A 19,715-nucleotide genomic window follows, 5' to 3' on the forward strand; every position below is an offset into this window, starting at 1 on the left:
TTCGTCGAAGCATCATTGTTTTTTGAGGAATATCAGAGAGCTCCTGGCCAGCCAGCGTCTCCTATATATAGCGGCCAAAACGCAACGCACATCACTTCGACCTGAAGACGCCTCCAGGACTGGGGGCGAAACAGTTGTCATCCGACTAACCTACGCGACGGTAATTCCCGGAAACCAGCATGGATTCAATACAAAAGCAGGTTGCAGCTTTCAACTTGCTTTGCCCGGGCGGCTTCGGAAAGTATTTGCCCTATTTTAATGGTGCAAGACTTGCAGTAGAGGTTCTCCCCCATTCGATGGAAAGACTTTTCACTCACACTGAAAACCAACAACAATTTTTGGATTGATGGCCCTGGATCTTCAAAAATGCAATGGATGATGTTGGGAGTCCTGACAATGCGCTCCTTTGAGTGAGTTTTCCTCGCCACCTGGGTGAGTTTTCCTCGCCAGTTACAAAACTGTAGTTGGACTTCAACCACTCATTATACTTCGCAACGACATCATACCTGTATACTGTAGATCTCGAATACCGAACCAAATAATTTCGGTCACCGAGTGACCAGCACATACAATTTCAATAATCACAAGTCTTCGGTTATACTTTGTACTCGTTCTCAGGATTGTCACTGTTCAGTACATGCATCAAGCTTATTTGGGCACCAATGGCGACCTCTACATGTAGTATACAACAGTGGGAATAACAAATTTAATTTTGTCTGGCTGCACCCTGTGCAAATATCAGCTGCTATTGTAATCCCATAAATTCATCTCGCCTTTTAATATATGCAGGTGTATTCCAAAGACACCTACTGATGATAAAGGGCCTGCAGGGCAGCAGGAAGGCCTTATCAGTAGATTGGCTGACGAGGCCTTCTAGTAGCCATAAACCACCACTTTGTACATTTTCATTTATTGTGATTGATAGGACACTTCTTTGGGTTCACTTAAGGATCTCAGTGACACTGCTGCCAATTTTTTTTGTATTGGCACCATATTAGTCTTCAGGAAGTCTGCTGACCACTCTCCTATGTTATAATAATTACTGTATAGTTCCAAAAGATTTTTCACACCTTTAAACAAACAATAATAACAAGCTGCAGATCTCTTTGCCATTGCCAGAGGTTAGGATAGAGGAAGGTGTCTCAACTCAAATATAATAAGACATCAGTAGCAGACTGATATCAGCTAAAATTAGTCCACTCGGATTAATACCAAGGGAATTAATACCTTCAAGTTTACTTTTGTTTACTATATGAAGCCAAAGGGTCTGCTTTGAAATTAATCAACTGATGGGAAGCATGGTTTTTTTTATCCTGGGTATTGGTTTTTTCCTGTTCCATAGGTGGAAAAAAGGAATGGATGGCATGTCCTTTGTGGTGGATAATACCATCCATACCACCCACATATGTTATCTTTGTCTCCCTAAGTTTGACCTGTGTTTTTTTTCGATTTAACTACCATTGACCAAATAAATAATTTTACAAGATGCAGAATATTAATTATAAATATTAATTATAAATATTAATCAATATGAAAGAATGTATGTAGATCTCATAAAAAAGGTTCATATAAATTGTCAATCCCCAGTTTAGAAGTAAATTTGGATAAACATAATTACCCAAACAACCTACCATGAGGTAGCCCTTATCATAGATACTCTATGAGTACCATGGTATAAAAAGCAGGCAATGAGAACAAATCACTATGTGTAGTTTACCAGTTTTACTGGGCCTCCATTCACAACATTATTATTGGTATTCTACAGGTGAAGATAGGTTTTGTATGGACACAGGGTACACACCAGTACAACATATTTCCCTTGCCTCTCCCACAAAACCAATCCTGACATCCAACAATAGATTAATCCCATCTTTAATTCAGCATAATTAATCCCTTCATTCCATCGAACATGCCTATCCTATTCCTACCCTTTCCTCACTTGCCTAAATTTCTCCCCTTAATCACAGTTTTCAATATCCTCACTTGCCTAAATTTCTCCCTTTAATCACAGTTTTCAACATCCTATTGCCAATCAAAATTCTTTGAAACCCCAGCTTTCCTGCCTCCTTTGAATTTCTCCCAACAGTTATCTGTCCTTCCCCCCCATGCCTAGCACTTCCTTACTTGTTTTCATTTCTGTCAATTACACCTTTTTCACCCTTCACCACCCCCACATTTCAAAAAACTCCAATTATGCCAGCCACCTTGCTTCAATGGCCATGATTTCACTCAGCAAAAAAATCATGCTCCGTAAAGTTTTGATCAGGTTTTCTTAACACCTTTAATCAATGTCCCAGCCACCAAATTCCTTTTTCTCGTGAAATCTCTTTACCTAATGCAATTCTTCTTCTTATGTCCCTATTAATTTTGCCATTTTGATAAAAAATACTTCCGATATTGACAAATATTTCCACTGGCTCTATTTTATAATTTAACTTCACTATGCTATTTCTCAAAAACCACATAACCTTTGTTTTGTTTGCCAAGATTCACATCCCATATACATCAAACTGACTTTCCATTGCACCCAGCAATGTTTAAGCCCTTTGGCTGACTGGCAAACTAATGCTTGATCATCCACAAACCTGATTTTAATTCCTATCTCATGCTCTTCCCATGCCTCTTTAACCATTTCCTCCACATGTTTGTTGGAAAGCACAGGCAGAAATGGACACCCCTGGCTTACCCCTCTTCCCAACACTGGCCATCTTAACTCTCCATCCGCCACTCACAATTGAGTAGTATGAGATTTGTACACGTTGTGGATAAGTCTCCATTCCCATCGACTTTTACTTCCACCGATACATTCATTAATTATGCCCAATTCACAACATTGAATTCCTTCTCAAAATTACATCCTGATTGTATTCAATATTCCTCACAATTGGTGACCTCATCACTGCTATGGCATCATGTATGCCTTTCCCCTTTCTGAACCCTAAGTATCCATTTGCCCTGTTGCTACTGTTCTGCAGTCCTCAATTATGGATGCCTTTCCCTTTTTTGCTGTGAAACTAACATATATTAGATGAAATCTTCCGGCCAAGTTCCTCTTTCATAAATGCCACAAACTAGATCATAAAAACACTTTCCTTCCACATTTTCCTAAACCCTTAAGATGCTAAAACTACAAATGAAATCAAACGTATTGTTCTGTAGTCCTCACATACTGCTGAATTTCCCTTTTTGGAAATAGGAACTAACACATTTGACAATATCTTCCAGGAGCTTGGAAGTAGTTCCATTGGATTGTTATCCACCCACATTAACTTATTTGATTTCAATTCCCTTAATGTTCTTTCTATCTCAACATCAAGTATGTCTGGACTTAGCTCTATCCTCATATTCTCTGTCTACATCAAACTTTCCTGGCTAAATGCCTGTACCATTTATTTCCTTGATGTATTCCTCCCACCTCTGTTCAATCTTCCCTGGTTCAATGAATATTTTTCCAGACTTATCTTTGACTGGATTTTATCTTTTTCCTCCTGATAGTGGTTTCACTTTCCTACACAGTGCACTAATTTCACCCTTCCTTTGCAAACTTTCCATATCTTCACAGAGCATCTTCCATCGTGCTCATTTTGACTTAAAGTTTCCTGCCTCAGTTCATTAATCAACTCTTTATACCTCTTTCTACATAACTCAGTGTTTAAATTCTTCCATTTCCTTCTCTCATCTACCGTGTTAGTCACCTCATTGATAAACCAAGGTTTCTTAGTGTTTTCCCTTTTAACTGTTCCCACACTTTTTTCGTGGCTTACAATTTACGTTCTTTGATATGCTCCCCTTTTCCTTCTATTATATCTATCTCCTTTCCTCACTAATAAATTTCCCTGTAGCTGCACTACCTATCAACCCCCTGCTGATACCCTTTATCTTATCATACTATCAAATGCTTCTACAGTGCATTTCATACACCATCTTCCCTGTTTTATCTTTTTGAATTGGATGAATTACTAAATTATGATATGAATCCGCATCCGTCACCAACAAACCAAGTGATTCAATCATGCTGTTCCTAAATCTACACCAGCCATATTATAATCATACTGGTAACTTTCTGGAACCTCTGGCATTTTCCATATATACCTTGGCCTACTAAGCTGCTTCAACCAAGTGTTCTTATGATTTAGCCCCGTCTCCATTAGGACTCCATAGCTTTCTCTCTGCCGACATTCCTTGTTCCTAAACCATACTTCTCTACCTTACTACCATTTCTTCCTTTGCCTATACCTCATTCCAATCCCCCATTACATGTTTCCTTCCAGGGACATCAACAATTATGTCCTCTAACTGATTGTACACCAGTTCTTCCTCCCTATGATTGCCTAGTGGCATGCAGACCTGAACAATTCACTAAGTGTATGAGGTAATTACTGGGGCAGATGGCCCATGTTTTTATGGGGAGTGTGAATACACATGATCATTACTGGAAATGCCTGAAGAGCAGGGAAAAGGACATTTTTTCCCAAAGGCTACGTGGGAAGAGTGTCCAACACAAGGTGAGTTAATATACGACATACTCTGAAATGCCGGAGATATTATTTGTGAATGTGAAAGGAGAATTCACAAATTCATTAAAAACTACTTAATTTAGCATATCACTGAGTCTGCACTTTCAACAGACATTACTTCTCACACCTGTTTGCATTTCATCTGATGTCCAGTGCCTTTGCATTCTAGGTTATTTTATCTTTTCTCACCCCTGCAATGTTTATTAATTCTAAACAATACAGCTGTATTTCAGAATAATGGCTTCAGAATTTTATAAATTATTCAATAAAGACAAACATTTTTAATAAACTATTAAGTTTCTGAGAAGTTGACATTTATAATTTTTGGCAAGGAATGCTGCCACATTTCCTTGTCAACATGTGATAACAGCTAATGGAATTAATGGTGCAAATTAACCATTTTGAGGATATACATGTATGTACTAATCACAAGTAGCGGTGGTTAACAATATTGCTTGGCTGCCTGACTCAGTTTTAAAGTTCCTAAAATATGGAGAATCAAAAAAAACATGAGAATTCCTGGATTGTGTTGCTGCATGTAGGTAATTGAATGGTAAACAAATTATTTTTTGATGAGTGACACATTTTTCAAAGGGAAGACCAGAAAAGGCACACCAAAGATCAACTGTAGCGTTCAGTATGTTCCTTGATCTTTATCAACTTTATATTCATTGAGTGGCCAGATGGCCGTTGGGAGCATATTAACAAAGCAAATCCGGAAAAGATCATCAATATAGTTTACAGACCAATGTCGCATGTAATAATGCATGCAATGAATTATGACTTGGAGTGCAGCATTCTTGTAGGTTAGTTACATAAGTCACACCATGCACATAAGGACTTATGCAGGGCATGCCTCCCATACAATAGCTATCCTTATATTCCATGATCATAAAGACCACAGAATTAAGTATTTGTGTCAAGCCTGAATCTATTTCTAACCAAAATCGCAATAATCGCAGGGTATGCAAATTTACATACATGCATATTATGAACCTGGCAGTCATGAACCATCAATTGTTACAGTAAATTATTATTTTATCAATAAGAATCATCAGAATTCACAAAATAAATACAACAACATTAACCTCTCGTCCTAGACCTTTGGAGTCCAAGCATTGGTGTAGGTATGAGGGCAGATCGGGCTTCACCACCAATATATTTCTTCATTAGGGCTGGAGAAACAAAGGTTCCACCTCCACCAGTAATAAGCTGACTAGCCATACCTCCACATGTATTAAACCCAGACACGATACCCGAGGATACTCCCAATCCAGTAAGTGACCCATCAAGGTATTCAGGAAACTGAAAAAAATGGTCACATACAATTGTAAACAGGGAAACTACAAAAAAATCGAATTCATCTTCATTTTATTACCTTATCCTTTTCCAGCTGAAATGCTAACGCCGTAATGTCAGCTGCAGAATTATTTACTATTTCTTGAAGCCTCTCAGACACTACATTCCAGAACTGCACAGCCCTTAGCTTTTCTTCCGCTATCATGTCAGGAACCATCGACACCGCATCTTCGATCTAGAGAAATAAAATGTCGCTGTGTCAATTACGTTAAAAATTACAATAATATACATTTATAATCGCATCTAATCGTTCGCTCCTGTTTTAACAAGTGTCCACGCGAAATAAAGTGTTTACACTTGCTTGAGTGAACGTCAGACATTTTTCTCATTTTGAATTTCGAACACATGGGAATTACCTGGAAGAACTATTTGATAAAGCTTATTGATAAATATGCCTGGTAGCACTGGCACAACTGATTAATGTTTCAGAATTCCTTAAATTAAATTACTTATAAAACAAAACACACCTTTTCTTTAAAAACCCCTAGCATGTTAGAAATCGACATTACTCGCATTCAATCACTCAGTCTTAAATCGGCAGCCGTCTTAAAGAACATTAATATTCAGAATTTTCCTTCGATTTCTGAAGTACGCCAGGAAACGCTTGTGGCCATGTTGCAAGATTCTAATTGTTTTATTCTTGTTCTCGTCTTCTAGAAGTACGTCAAAAAACAGAATACAGCCATCCAATTAAATTGCGGAAAAACGTATAGCACTTTCCTTTAACATTACTAATTGGCATAAATACCTCAACTTTAGTTCATTATCACATACGTTTAGAGATTGAAGTCTTTCCTATTGCAATATATTCTGGCTTTTATATGTATATCAATGATTTAATTTTGAAAACGTAAAACTATTATCAATGATATATTGTTACTTTTTACTGAGTAAGAGTCTTTGTTGGGGAGACATCTTTCTTTATATGTTCGCTGAAGTTCGTGCTGTAGACCTGATATGAAAAGCGGCTACCATTTCTTTCCTTGGCAATTAAATTTACATTTTCTAAGAGCATTTCGTGTTCTTACACTGTACCACTTATGATTGAGTAAGTGTACATAATTCTTATTCTTCGCTGCAAGCAGACGTAATCTATCCCCGCCCGGTCATCCTTGAACTGAAACTGGCCGAAATCTCCCTAGTGAGCGGCAGTTTAAAGAATGTCAGAGATACCAACAATCCACAGAAACAAAAATTGACACTTTTAGTGCAATGTATACATATTATCACAGCGGTAAAAACGAAGTAAACGGATAAAATAAAATAATTTCCGTAAAAAAAGATGAAATCTGTTAAATTTCATGATTCAGGGACATCCACGGAAGATAACAGCCCGCTTTTTTGGTACTTTCCGAAAAGTACTCATTTCCGATTCGAGAGCTTTTATCTTCCTGAAATGTATACACTACTCTTATTGCTAAACATATAATGCTCTATATAAACAAACATTCCTTCTAAGAAATCATAGGACTCAGGCTCCATCGTGATTATGGTCCAATTTTTTATCGATTATCACATTTTGCTCAACAGGGAGATGGATGATCTTGTTTTGGAGATACACGAGAGTACTTTTTGAAGCGCGATAAAGGTATGCGGATATCACAAACGGACGTCCTTGGATTATATACTAACTTATATGGTCTGACTATGCTACGCATTTGAGGGAGAACTTAGTATTTTCCGTGAATTTAAAAATGACGTTTGATATCATTTGGAGAGAGTGACAGGAGTTTTTGAAATACGCGAAATAAGTGGACTGTTGTCTTAAATTGATGAAGATATTTAACGGCATATATCTGTTTTAACCTAGGATATGGTTAATTTTTTATTTGTTTACTTTGTATCATTGTTGTTATCATCTTTTTATCAGTGGAAATTTTTCTCTTTTAAATTTGTTGGTACCACTGAAAAGTTAAATTGTCTGTACGTGAGGGAGTCGTGGGTGAAGTTTAGTTAATTGCAGAACTTTAGGTAATTAGGAACGTGTTGCGATGAGTAAAATTATCGTAAGAGAAGCAACAAAGGATGACTGTGTAGGAATACGCAGTCTTATTCAGGTAGTGTTATCAATGCAAACTCGGAAGCAATTAATAAACCAGGTCTATATATTCCAAAAAATTACCTTATTAACTTCTCATGGTATTCATAACATTAGTGTACATTTTCCTTCAATCATTTTTGTTAATGTCAGCATTTTAGGACGATTAGTGTAATCTCATAATATCTCAGGTGTATACTTCCAGTGCGGATTGATTTATTTTTCGCCTTGTTTAATACATAATTTCACTGACGTGAGATTCCCATGTATTTAATAATTAATAAATCACATCCGAAGATTTACCTTAATTTCTTTACTGTCTGCTAGCCTTAGCGCGTAATTTTTCTGCTATATATTTAGTACTTTGGTTACACTTGCGGGCCATGTTGACGTAGAAGATACTGTTAAAATATATCATTAGCGATTGTACTTAATCTGTACTCGATCTGAAGATTATCATGGCAAATTTTTCAGGAATTGGCTGATTTTGAAAAGATGCCTGATGGACCTCAAATTGATGCCTCAGGTTAGGAATTTCTTTTAAATATTAATGGACCTCTAATTAGTAATGGACATCAGTAACCACCTTGGATTAAAATTATTTGTTTTTGGAGAATTAAATTTAAAAATGAGTACTAAGTATGATGAAAACGAATTAAAGGAAACATGGGTTGCATGTCCCTTAAAGTAGTTGAAAAGTTTTTCATCAATTTTTTATCAATTTATTACGCTTATCAATGGCTAGATTTCACATTTCATTGAAAACCTAGTATTATGTTAATGTTTCAGACAGATGGATAAGTACAAAGTTTGACTTGTTGCGTATTATCCCAATTAAGTTCGCACAGTAGATATATAAAGCAGACTAAACATTTGAAGAAATAAAGACAATTATTTCTTGAAATGCAACAAAAAATCCATTGAAAGTATTGATATGAAAACTTAGGTATCTCTGTTAGATAGCATAGAATGCAGCTTATTTCGTAATTAATTGCTCTTTTATTTTGATTGCCTTGGTGCTTGATATATAGGAGTTAAAATGTAATAAACATTTAATACTTTCTATATTCAGTATGTTATAATGCATAAGCAGATGTGCAGTATTAGTGAAAGTCTACCAAATTATTTTCCTGATACCCTTAAAAAGAGTCACCAAATGATGTGACAATTTTGGATTTTCTTAATTTTAACCTTTACAATAGCAGAGAAATTTATTAGTAGACATTAACATTTTAAATCGAATACATTTTAGTAGACTTTAACCCATGGGATAATATGCCAAAAATATGGGATATATTCTCTTATAGGGTTTAATAATCATTTAAGTATACCCTTTGTTTAGGAATAAATATATCAATATTTCCTTAAGGATAAATTAGCATAGAATGATTAGCATTGGTGTAGCACTCATTGAGGAAGGATTTTTTCAATTCTTATTTAGCACTAATGGAATAGAACTAACCTTTGAGCAATAACCATCAGAGTGGATGTTGATATCTTGAATGAAAGCGTAGATAACATCATGAAAATGGGTCAAATGTACAGTGAACATTAGTAGTCTAGATGAATGCATATGCTGCTAAGGGAGAGGCGCCTTTCAGTGATGAGGCTAAAGACCTCTGATAAAAGTGCTTCCCTGAAGGAACTCATTTTGTTTTATAATATCAACAGTTTCTGTCTTGCATTTAAATACACCTCTACTTTTTGGATACCACTTCTCTCAATGTAATGCCCTCAAGCCTACACTATTTCAAAAGTGTAAGACTTATACCTTTCTCCTGTGAAAAATATTCTAGGCATATCTCATAGGTACACAAAAATAACGTGCTTATTCAGCATGCTAAATTTCACAATTTGTGGAAAAAATGGCTGTCTAGAGACTGTATGTGGCATGTTGACAGGTCATTGTTAATGAACAACAGCCCCGTCAAGAGATGGCTGAGTATGATCCATTGATGACCTCTTGTGTTGTTGGGGGTGAAAAATCTTTGATTGTTCACTTGGAAAAGTGGATTGTTTATATGGAATGCTTGATTTCATCATTTTAATGCATGATTATATTATGTGGAGCAGTCCACTATTTCTTCATTTCAAAGTTATATTTGGTGAGAAAATGGGTATTAAGGAAGATTAAAGTACAAAAGTAGTCTTTAGTGTAAGTTAAAAGGCTGCAAGATACAAATGTCAAAAAACAGTATGTATGAGTGCCCACTTGAGGATCAGATGCCCACAAATGAGGTAGAATGGGAAAATCCATTCATAATAGGAGTCTTGAATAATGCTTGGGAGAGTTTGGCATTAACAATTGTTGAATGTACCTGAAAGTGCATGTGTTAAAAGTGTGGTTGAGATAATGGAAGGATGTGGTGATGGAATTAGGCAGTGGAAAATACTGAAAGTGCAAAGGATGTGGCATACGTATGAGATGATGATCTGAATGTGAAGAATAATGGAAGGTATAATATGGTTTTTACAAAGGTGAAAAGACTTGACGAAAACATGCCATCATAGAAAGTAAGGAAAAGATATGAATTGCTGAATCAGAGCATTTATGAGATCATATCATGCAAGTGGAAAACAAAATACCAAAAAGCTTGTCTGCCCCTGTTGAAGTTTTAACCATGAACCTCGGCATGGAATGTCACTTGTAATCATGCTACTTTGACCCCCAGTCTTATCACTTTTTTCCATGAAACCAGTTTTGAAATATGATATCCTTGTTTGTGATTGGCCCGGACGAACCCTCTTTCTTCTACTTGGACATTAGCTAAAACCAAATGAGTACTTCTTTAATGAAAATCCATGCCATTTTTTCACAATTTGAGATCATTAGATCTTGATAATATTGCGACGCATAACACACGATGTTACATTCTGTTATTGTGAGCAAAATGTGTATTAAATTTTGCGCAAAACTGCCAGATTACCAATAGAATGTGAATGAGTTTGAATAGTTGTAGTCTGACAAACTCTTCTGCTTAATATATTTTCATATTGCTTCGAACTTAAGACACTTTACATGTAATCAGTTGGATGGAGGATGTACTGTGGCAGTATGACTGTAATATTGGACTGGATGGTAGCATATCTGTAAAAATTGATTCTTTAACATAGTTTTTCATTCTAAAATGTGGCTCCTTTGTGGTGTTGTTCCTCAGTGCTAGGGATTTGTGTCCAGTTGAAAATTTGGGGGCATGTCATACTTTAAATTATATGTAGTTTTTTTGTAAGAAATGGTAACCGTGTTTCCACGCAACACATAACTACACTCCATTTCAAAGTTTTGCCAAGCCTTTCTTAACATCTCTACTCAACGTCTCTGTCATCAACCCTCCCCCTTGGGAAAGCTCCTTTGCCTAACACAATTCTCCTCCTCATCTTACGACTACTTTGACCATTCTGGTCCAAAACAATTTCGAGATACATGAGCTGTTCCACCTGCTCTGCTCTTTGCCCTCCTATTTTAATGTTTAACTTAGCCTTTCTCTTTCTGGAAAACCGACTTAGACTGAAATTGATTTTCACCAAAGATGAAACTATGGGAAGCACAAGAGGTTACCTTAAGGATGAAAATAAGAATATTTTCTAAGCACGTACAGATCACTTTGAATTTGGTGGAGAAATACAGAAATAATGTTTTGGTTAAATATAGTAAAAGTATTTAAATTAATATCACTATCACGGGAGTAGTAGAAAATTGTCATCTTCTAAAATTTTCTTGTGTATCTTGTTTCTTCATGTTCATGGGATAGGGTGGTGTTATAATTTGGTCAAAAGATGACCGACATGTATGTATAATCAGCTGCTGGGAAAGAAAATTTTTTTCAGAAGCTCTTCACAGTCCTTTTGTTTAATATATGAAAAATCAACGGCATATGCTACCATCCCGTATGTTGCCGGAATGGCCAAAAAGATAAGTAAGCTACTACGAAAGCATAATATAACTAATAGGTTCTCCACGTCAAGAAGAATCAGCAGCATAATACCTAAGCCGAAGGACCGCATCCCCCATCTCATGCACGAAGGTGTATATGAGATAAAGTGCACGTGTGGGAAGTCCTATATCGGCCAAACAGGACGGTCCATCAGATGCAGGACCAAAGAGCACCCAATGGCCACAGATAAAAAACAGTTCCAACTCTTGGCAATTGCCGAACATGCATGGTCGGAACCCGGGCACACAATCAAGTTCAATCAAGCAAGAGTTCTGGCAAAAGAAGGGCATTATTTCCCGAGACTGATAAGAGAAGTAGTTGAAATAATGAAGAATCCAAACAATTTCAACTGTGAGGATGGCTACACCCTGCCTCCCACATGGAAAAGGTTGATTCCCATTAGCTGCCAAGAAAGAGCCAATCAGAGAGCTCCCAGCCAGCCAGCATCTTCTATATATAGGGGCCAAATTGCAATGCAAACCTATATTCCGCAACCGCTACCCTCTTTGTAGCCTTTCCTATTCTCTTGTTTCCACCCCGAAGAGGAGTTAAATCCTAAAACGGGGTTTCTGTATTGTTGTTGTTATGTTTCAACTATATATTTTATATGCATTTATATCTTGTAAGCTTTACTTTATGGAAATAAAGACCTTTAAAACTAAAAGAAAAAACTACAATGCAAATCACACTAACCTGAAGACGTGTCCAAGACTGGGGGTGAAACAGTTGTCCATCAACTCACCTACGCAACAGTAATTCCTGGAAGCAGCATGAATTCATCAAATAGATGTCGCGGAAGCCTAAGGATTAATTGCTAATGTCAGTATTATAAAGAAAATTTCATCTTTCTAAAAATGTTTTCTCAATAAGTCGCTTCAGAGCACCCACCTAAAGATAAAGACACACAAACACCCAATACACCCGCATACCGATTTTGTGGAAGAGCCGCACTCAAGGGGCCAAAGAGCCACATGTGGCTTGCCAGCCATGGTGTGCCAACCACTGGCATAACACAAACACCCACTCCTTAAAGGCGGGGTTCTTCTTCAGAAGATCAGGACATAGATTGCCAAATTCTTGTGTCTGACATAAATGTCCATCCAATTCTATTCCCCAAAGTCAGTTCTTATTGTTTAACTCATCTTACAGGAACTCATTGCACAAGCCAACCACAATGTACAGGCCAAAACCAAAAGCTACATTAAAGCCAAACTCTTGAAGCCAAAACAACCAAATCAAAGTACAATATACATATACCCACCCTGTACTAAATGTTGAGTATTTTAATATAGGGTGTACATTCTGATGATCAAGAAGTTTAGTTAGAAATAGATGGCTCCATCATATCAAGTGTTTTTGATTTCATTTACTTAAACCCTGACTCTGCTTCCATTTCACAGTTCTTGAAGAGGATGGATTTGGCAATGATAATCCCAGATTTGGATGTTTCGTCTTAGAAGAGGTTGAGGAGAATAAGGAGAAAAGGAAACTGTTTGGTTATGCCTTGTACTTCATCGCGTATTCCACTTGGCTGGGGAAATCAATGTATCTTGAAGATATTTATGTGTCGCCAAAGTACCGTGGACAGGGAATGGGTTCCAAACTTTTTGATACAGTTGCCAAGGTATGTTTTATGTTCAGTTGTTTGTTGTTACTTTTTAGTGGGTGCTTAACTGCCCTCTATGTTTATTTTATGTAGCATACATGTAGTCAGTGTTTGGAAAAGGTATGGTTTTATATTAATCTAAAATAACTTCCTAGGGCTTAGGTTTATTTTTATAATATGTATGATGCTGTGAACCTTCATGTTATTTTGGACTTTTGTTCAAACCAAATCCACTAAGAAAATGTTTTAGGGAAATTTATACTGGAGGATTTAAATCATTGAATTTTTTCAACCATAGCTCGAGTCAACTTGTTGAAAAGTTTTTAATTTAGTTATTCCTAATATTAAATCTTTGACTAAATTTATGTTACAATTTACTTAGGAATCAACTTGAAAATGAGGTTTAACTTTTTAAGATATAGTAAATATGTATTTTAGATTTGTGGCAAGTCTTCACTTTCAGTAATGCAATATACAGAATTAGGCAGGTCTATGGGTTTCCTCCACATTGGCATTGGTGGCATTTTACTTACATTACTGTAGGGATCTTCAAGCTTGGCTGAAGATGAGATTGCTTTGAAGGTGCAGCTATTTTTTACAGTTGCTGAGGTATCTGCTGCTCTCTGACTGGTTAATGTCATTTGCAGCCATTGCCTGCTAATAGAAGCAGAGTATCTTGTGTGGGGTTGAGATACACATTTCCAAGTATTCAGAAGGATGTAGCCATCCTCAGTGTTCATATTGTTTAGTCTTTTTATCATTTCCATGATGTATCTGATGATACTCAGGAAATACATCTTTACTTTGTTCAAGATTTTGGGGCTCCATGAAGTTTACTGTGAGACTTGGCTTTGCCAAGACATGTTCTGCAATGGCTGATTTCTCTTCTTGCCCATTCTATATTGCCTGTATATGTTTGTTCATCATGCTCTCTAAAATTGTCTCGGTTTGTCATACATAGGCTTTCCACAGCTGCACTGGACCTTGTATATACCATGAAACAATTTCAATTGTGAAAATCATTTGCCTTGACGAGGATATGGGTTTGAATCCCAGTCAAGGCGCTTTTCCACACTCTGAAATTGTTTCATAGCAATGCATATTTAGTGGATAACTCATTAAAAGTTACTCTTGTGGCATCTCCTGCAGTTTCTTGGAACTTGTACATACCTCTGTTGATCACAGGTGAGAGAAGGTCCATTGCTCTGATGAGGAGACTGGCTATTCTGTTTTCACATGCCAATCTAGTTTGGACATGATGCTTTGTGAGGTTGTGAGATATCCTGTCTGTAATTCGACCAATTGAAATGATAAAGGCCCATGCAACTGGGCCTGGATCCTTGGGTTTTTTTCCCCGGTTTTCCATTTGAATGGCACATTTAAGGAGCATCGATTTGGTTTATCCATTATTTGCTAAAACAATGAGTTCCTAAGGCAATTCTCCTCTCAGTCAGCAATTATTTGTCGAAGAAGGGTCGAGTCAGGTGTATGTGGCTGGCTATTACAGAACTCCTCTGTTGTTAGTGGTGATGATACCTCACAATGAGGTAAAGGTTTTCTGGGTCACCTTCTGATAATCTGAATTACCTAAGTTCCGTCTTCCCATTTGGTTGCTAGAACTTCCAGGAAAGGGATTTGGTTGTTGATTCCTAATCCATGGTGAACTTTATGGAGGTATGCTGGGAGTTGAGATGCTGTAGAAAGACAATTTGTTTTTCTTCCCTTGTGACTGTATGACAAATTTATTGTCCACTTAGTGGAGCCATCTCTTAGGCTTCTTGTCAGAAGTTTCTCTGACCTACTCCAATTCCTCCATTAAAAGGTTTAAAATCACTGGTGAAAGCTGAGAACCCATGGCATCTCCCCTTTTTGTTCATAGAACTCGCCATTATATTGGAAATAGGAATTTATTGGGCACAATTCCACCAAGTCAGGGCAGTATTTGGGAAGGGTTTCCTTTGTCAATAAGATAATGTTGACTTCCTGTGATGGGAACATTAGTAAAAAAGCACCCAACAATATGAACTGGAAGGATGGCTTCACCCTTTTAAATACTGGGAAGTATGTATTCCAATCCCAGCCACAAAACTTGGCTTCTGTATGGCAGGCAGTGGCTTCAAATGACAACCAATCAGAGAGCATCTGCTGCATGGACTTCTCCATGGCAATATACCAAATTTTGGCATTGTTTAAGCACTCAGCACAGTGAGAATGTTTGAAAAATGTAAGCTTATGACATTCTTAGGGAGATCAAAGGCAGGGGTCAGACTGCCAATCCTTTTTGGATTAGCTGTTATACCTAGGGGAAATGAGCTGAAGTACTTAGCTTAGTGTCACCTTGGACAAGGGCCTCAGATGGGCTCAGCACATCTAAAATACTACCTTGATCAAAAAGTTCCCGGAATAACCACCGTGTGCCGCTCCCATCGTTCCGATTTGAGTTCTGTTTTTTTTTGTTAAATTGGTACATCTGTTGTTGATATTCCCTTTAAATCTTAGTGTCATAACTTGACATTTGCAAAAGTTACGTAGCCAAGAGTACATCTATCTCTTGGCGATTTTTTACAATTTCAGAAATGGATTTAAATTTGCAACAACGAACTTGTATTAAATTTTGCGTAAAAAACGGATTTAGTGGCGCACGGACGTTGGAAATGTTGGAAAAGTGTTTCGGCAACGATTCTTTAAAAAAAACGGTCGTTTACCAGTGGCACGAGCGGTTCAGAAGTGGTCGTGAGTCAATCGAAGATGATGAACGCAGTGGCAGACCATCGACATCGAAATTCGGTGAAAAAATTGATAAAGTAAAAGAAATGTTGGTCAATAACCGCAAATTAACCATCAGAGAAATAGCGGAGGACTTGAACATTGCCTATGGATCCGCCCAAGACATTGTGGTTAATGATTTGGGTTTCCGTCGTGTAGCAGCAAAGTTGGTTCCAAAAGACCTCAATTTCATGCAAAAAAGAGACCGTGTTGACGTCGCAAAAGACATGATTTGCGAGGCTGAATCCGATCCCACATTCATCAAAAGGATCATTACTGGAGACGAGACGTGGGTTTATGAGTACGACACGCAATCCAGACATCAGGCAAGTGAATGGCGTTCACCAAATGAGCCGAGACCAAAAAAACCACGTCGTTTTCAGTCAAAAAAGAAGGCAATGCTGACGGTTTTCATGGATTACCACGGTGTAGTGCATCATGAATTTTTGCCAGAAGGCCAGACAGTAAACAAAGAGTATTATTTGGGCGTTATGAGACGTTTGCGTGAAGCAATTCGCCGAAAGAGACCAGAAATGTAGGCAGAAAACTCGTGGATTTTGCACCATGATAACGCACCGTCGCACAGTGCTATCATTATTCGTAATTTTTTGACGAAAAATGCAACAAATACCATCCAACAGCCACCGAATTCACCTGATTTGGCTCCCTGTGACTTCTTTCTGTTCAATCGAGTTAAAAAACCATTACGGGGAACGCGTTTTAGCAGCCGAGAGGAAGTAATGGAAAAATCGCAGGAAGCACTGATGGACATACCGAAAACCGAATATAAAAAATGTTTCGAGGATTGGATCAAGCGCTGGCATAAGTGTGTTGCAGTCGATGGGGATTACTTTGAAGGGGACAATATAGATTTAGATGAATAAACTTGTATTTTTAATTTTCTGAATAAATTCCGGGAAATTTTTGATCAAGGTAGTATATCGTGCTAAGCCTCAGCAATTTGAGGGTAATTGAATCCTCTCACTTGTGTAGCTGCTTCAGTAGCAAATCACAACAAAAAGCTACTATACACTACAATGATATGTACTTTGTTTACTTTTGCTGCTCCAGTTGGGCTGCAAAATCATGCCTCCAAAACGTTCAGGCTATTGAAGACAATTACAGAAAAATGCTAGGGGTTCCTTGATTCATTCATTAGACATCAAGATGTTAAAAGTGACCTTAAATTAAAAGTTATACTCAGAAGTGTTGAAACTTCAAATTAAAGGACTACTTAAGGTATATATATTCCTTACAATCTTCACCTTCAAAGCAGGTCTCACTTGTCTTTAGCCAATGCTCATTCGTTGAAATTGAAGAGAGCAACTTGGATTGCTTACCAATAAGGTAAACATGACCCACTTTTTCCTGTATTCCTTATGTAAAACTTTGTGTAATGTGACATTTTGTTGGTATTTTTAGAAAGGCCTGGAGCTTGGATGCCAGAGAATGGATTTGCGTGTCCTCAGTTGGAATCCAGCTGTTGAATTTTATGCACGCAAAGGTGCTGTTGACCTTACTGCAAGAGAAGGATGGCATAACTATAGCCTTGATGTAGCTAGTATGGCAAAACTAGTTTCTAAAGCCAACTTTGACAGTTAATGCAATGTTCATTTGTAATATAATACGTAATAAATTATTTCTTCCTTTTCAATAAATGTTGAAACAAAAAGCAGTAAACCTGTGAGTTTTTACTCTTAACTTCCCCTTTCTATATGTCAACGCACAAAAATTGCCTCTATTACGTATTTGAATGCACAAGCAAACTTTTCAATGAACCTAATTGGGAGTGGAGAGTTCAGGAAGCAGTACTTAGCTGGAGAAATTCTTCAAAAAGTCAATCCATGTGAAATCATATAGAGATGGTTGCTGGACAATATATTTAATATTTTATATTTCTACCATTGATATCCTCAAAAAACAAAGGGACAGCTTGCACGACACAAAGTTACATGATAGCACTGCAGAGTTGTGTAGAAAATCCATTCAGAGATTATAGAAATTTAGGAGAAAAATGCCATGAAATTTCGGCCTGTAACACCATGCATGCAATCTTTTGATTATTTCACTAGTTTTTGATGGTTATGCAGCACAATAAGAAGTGTATTACCTTGTCAGTTAATAATTTTTCAAAATTTATTTAGACATGTATACTGTAGCTTTCACTAAAAAGGTATAAAAGCTTATGCAATTAATATTTTATTTATTTATTCAGTATAAGTCCGAAAACAGCGCATTCTGGCCTTTACATCGAACTATTAACAATGATAACAATGGTCACATTTACAAACACCCAAGCCCTAGATGGAGGGAAACTCACCTAGGCAGGAATCGAACCCGCGACCCTTGGAATGGCAGACGAGGACGTTACCCCGCCGCCACCGGGGTCGGCCAATATAAGACAGTACACATGTCCCTATTCGCATATTTCCATTAAAACAACACATGCAGGACTAGGAAACTAAATAATAATTATTACCCTAATTCATTACAACTATATCTTCTTTGTATGTGCCTGTGAATTATCGTCAAGGCACTAAGTGCATTTCCAAAATTCTTAGCACATCTCTAATACAATTTAAATGCAGACCACTTAAATTTCCTAACCGATATAACTGTGAACATATTGGGTAGAATCAATCAGCTCTACTTGTGTTAAATCTACTTGTATACAGTAACTAAAGCTACTTGTATTCAGTAATAATGAAAAAGATAACAAATTAATGGCACAGTCCAAAATTAATAAGTTCAAAAGGATATATCATATAGAACATATGAATAAATGATGGATATAAGAATATATCCAAATTAACTACACCTATGCTATGGAGTTATACTACATGTACGTTCATCAACCTCATGAATCTACAATCATTATACTCGACTACTAGTGGAGAATGTTAAACATATACTAACTGTACTGTACAGCAGTTGTCAACTTTGTTCCCCATGGTTTTCCTAGTATGACCAAAGGAAAAAAATATTTTTGATTTCAATGAACACCTCTGTTATCTTAATCCTAAATAATGATCGTGTTGGTCGACCCTGGCATTAACGAGATGCATAGATTTTGAGCAAAAACTGGAAGAACACTAACCCTTTTTCTCAATTGAATTCCTGTTTGAAACCAAGGAACATATCAGACACTATTTTTTAAAAAGACTTCCGTACATTTGGACAAGACATTTTTTGTTAAAATCGTCGCTGTATTTCGCATAAAATTTTTGGCTGCTCCTTCTAGGGATGCTATTCGTGCAATCGATGAGTTTATTTATAAATTCAGCTTTTAAAGTAGCACTACCATCCAATAGACCCAATTCCACAAAAACAGATGATGGAAAACTCATAGTTTTGCTAAAATCTTGAGTGCCTAACTTCATCCTCAGTTTCTTAAAGGGTCCTATATTTACATGAAGGTCTTTCATGTTGGGAATAATTTTAACTCTTAATGGATGTTAAACATCATTCAGTTCTCTGAAATGGCTTAACTTAAC

General features: G+C 37.0%; 2 protein-coding genes across 6 annotated transcripts in view; one reads left to right on the forward strand and one right to left on the reverse strand.

The window, feature by feature from the left end:
* LOC139689531 (uncharacterized) overlaps positions 1–6,716 on the reverse strand; it is a 42,668-nt gene extending 35,952 nt beyond the window's left edge. For 2 of the 3 annotated variants that reach the window (XM_071586705.1, XM_071586707.1), the window contains exons 1-3: positions 6,344–6,683; positions 5,896–6,051; positions 5,606–5,822 (exon numbers count right to left, since the gene is read on the reverse strand). In XM_071586705.1, coding sequence (XP_071442806.1) covers positions 5,606–5,822; positions 5,896–6,051; positions 6,344–6,391 — 421 coding nt within the window. In that variant the 5' untranslated portion in view covers positions 6,392–6,683. Of the gene's footprint in view, positions 1–5,605; positions 5,823–5,895; positions 6,052–6,343 lie in introns of all 3 variants that reach the window. The other variant, XM_071586704.1, reaches the window with a different exon arrangement.
* Positions 6,717–7,788: 1,072 nt separating this feature from the next.
* On the forward strand, positions 7,789–17,901 carry LOC139689477 (thialysine N-epsilon-acetyltransferase). Of its 3 annotated transcripts, none has more exons than XM_071586617.1 (4): positions 7,789–7,975; positions 8,389–8,440; positions 13,250–13,473; positions 17,644–17,901. In XM_071586617.1, the coding sequence occupies exons 1-4, from the start codon at positions 7,868–7,870 to the stop codon at positions 17,821–17,823; spliced, it is 564 nt and encodes a 187-aa protein (XP_071442718.1). In that variant the 5' UTR covers positions 7,789–7,867; the 3' UTR covers positions 17,824–17,901. The 3 variants fall into 3 exon arrangements, with proteins under 3 accessions (XP_071442718.1, XP_071442719.1, XP_071442720.1); XM_071586618.1 differs by having other exon boundaries at positions 7,789–7,933; XM_071586619.1 differs by having other exon boundaries at positions 7,802–7,847.
* The last annotated feature ends 1,814 nt before the right edge of the window (positions 17,902–19,715 follow it).

This window comes from Hetaerina americana, unplaced genomic scaffold (assembly GCF_022747635.1).
Source record: "Hetaerina americana unplaced genomic scaffold, ioHetAmer1.1.p SCAF_24, whole genome shotgun sequence".
NCBI lineage: Eukaryota > Metazoa > Arthropoda > Insecta > Odonata > Calopterygidae > Hetaerina > Hetaerina americana.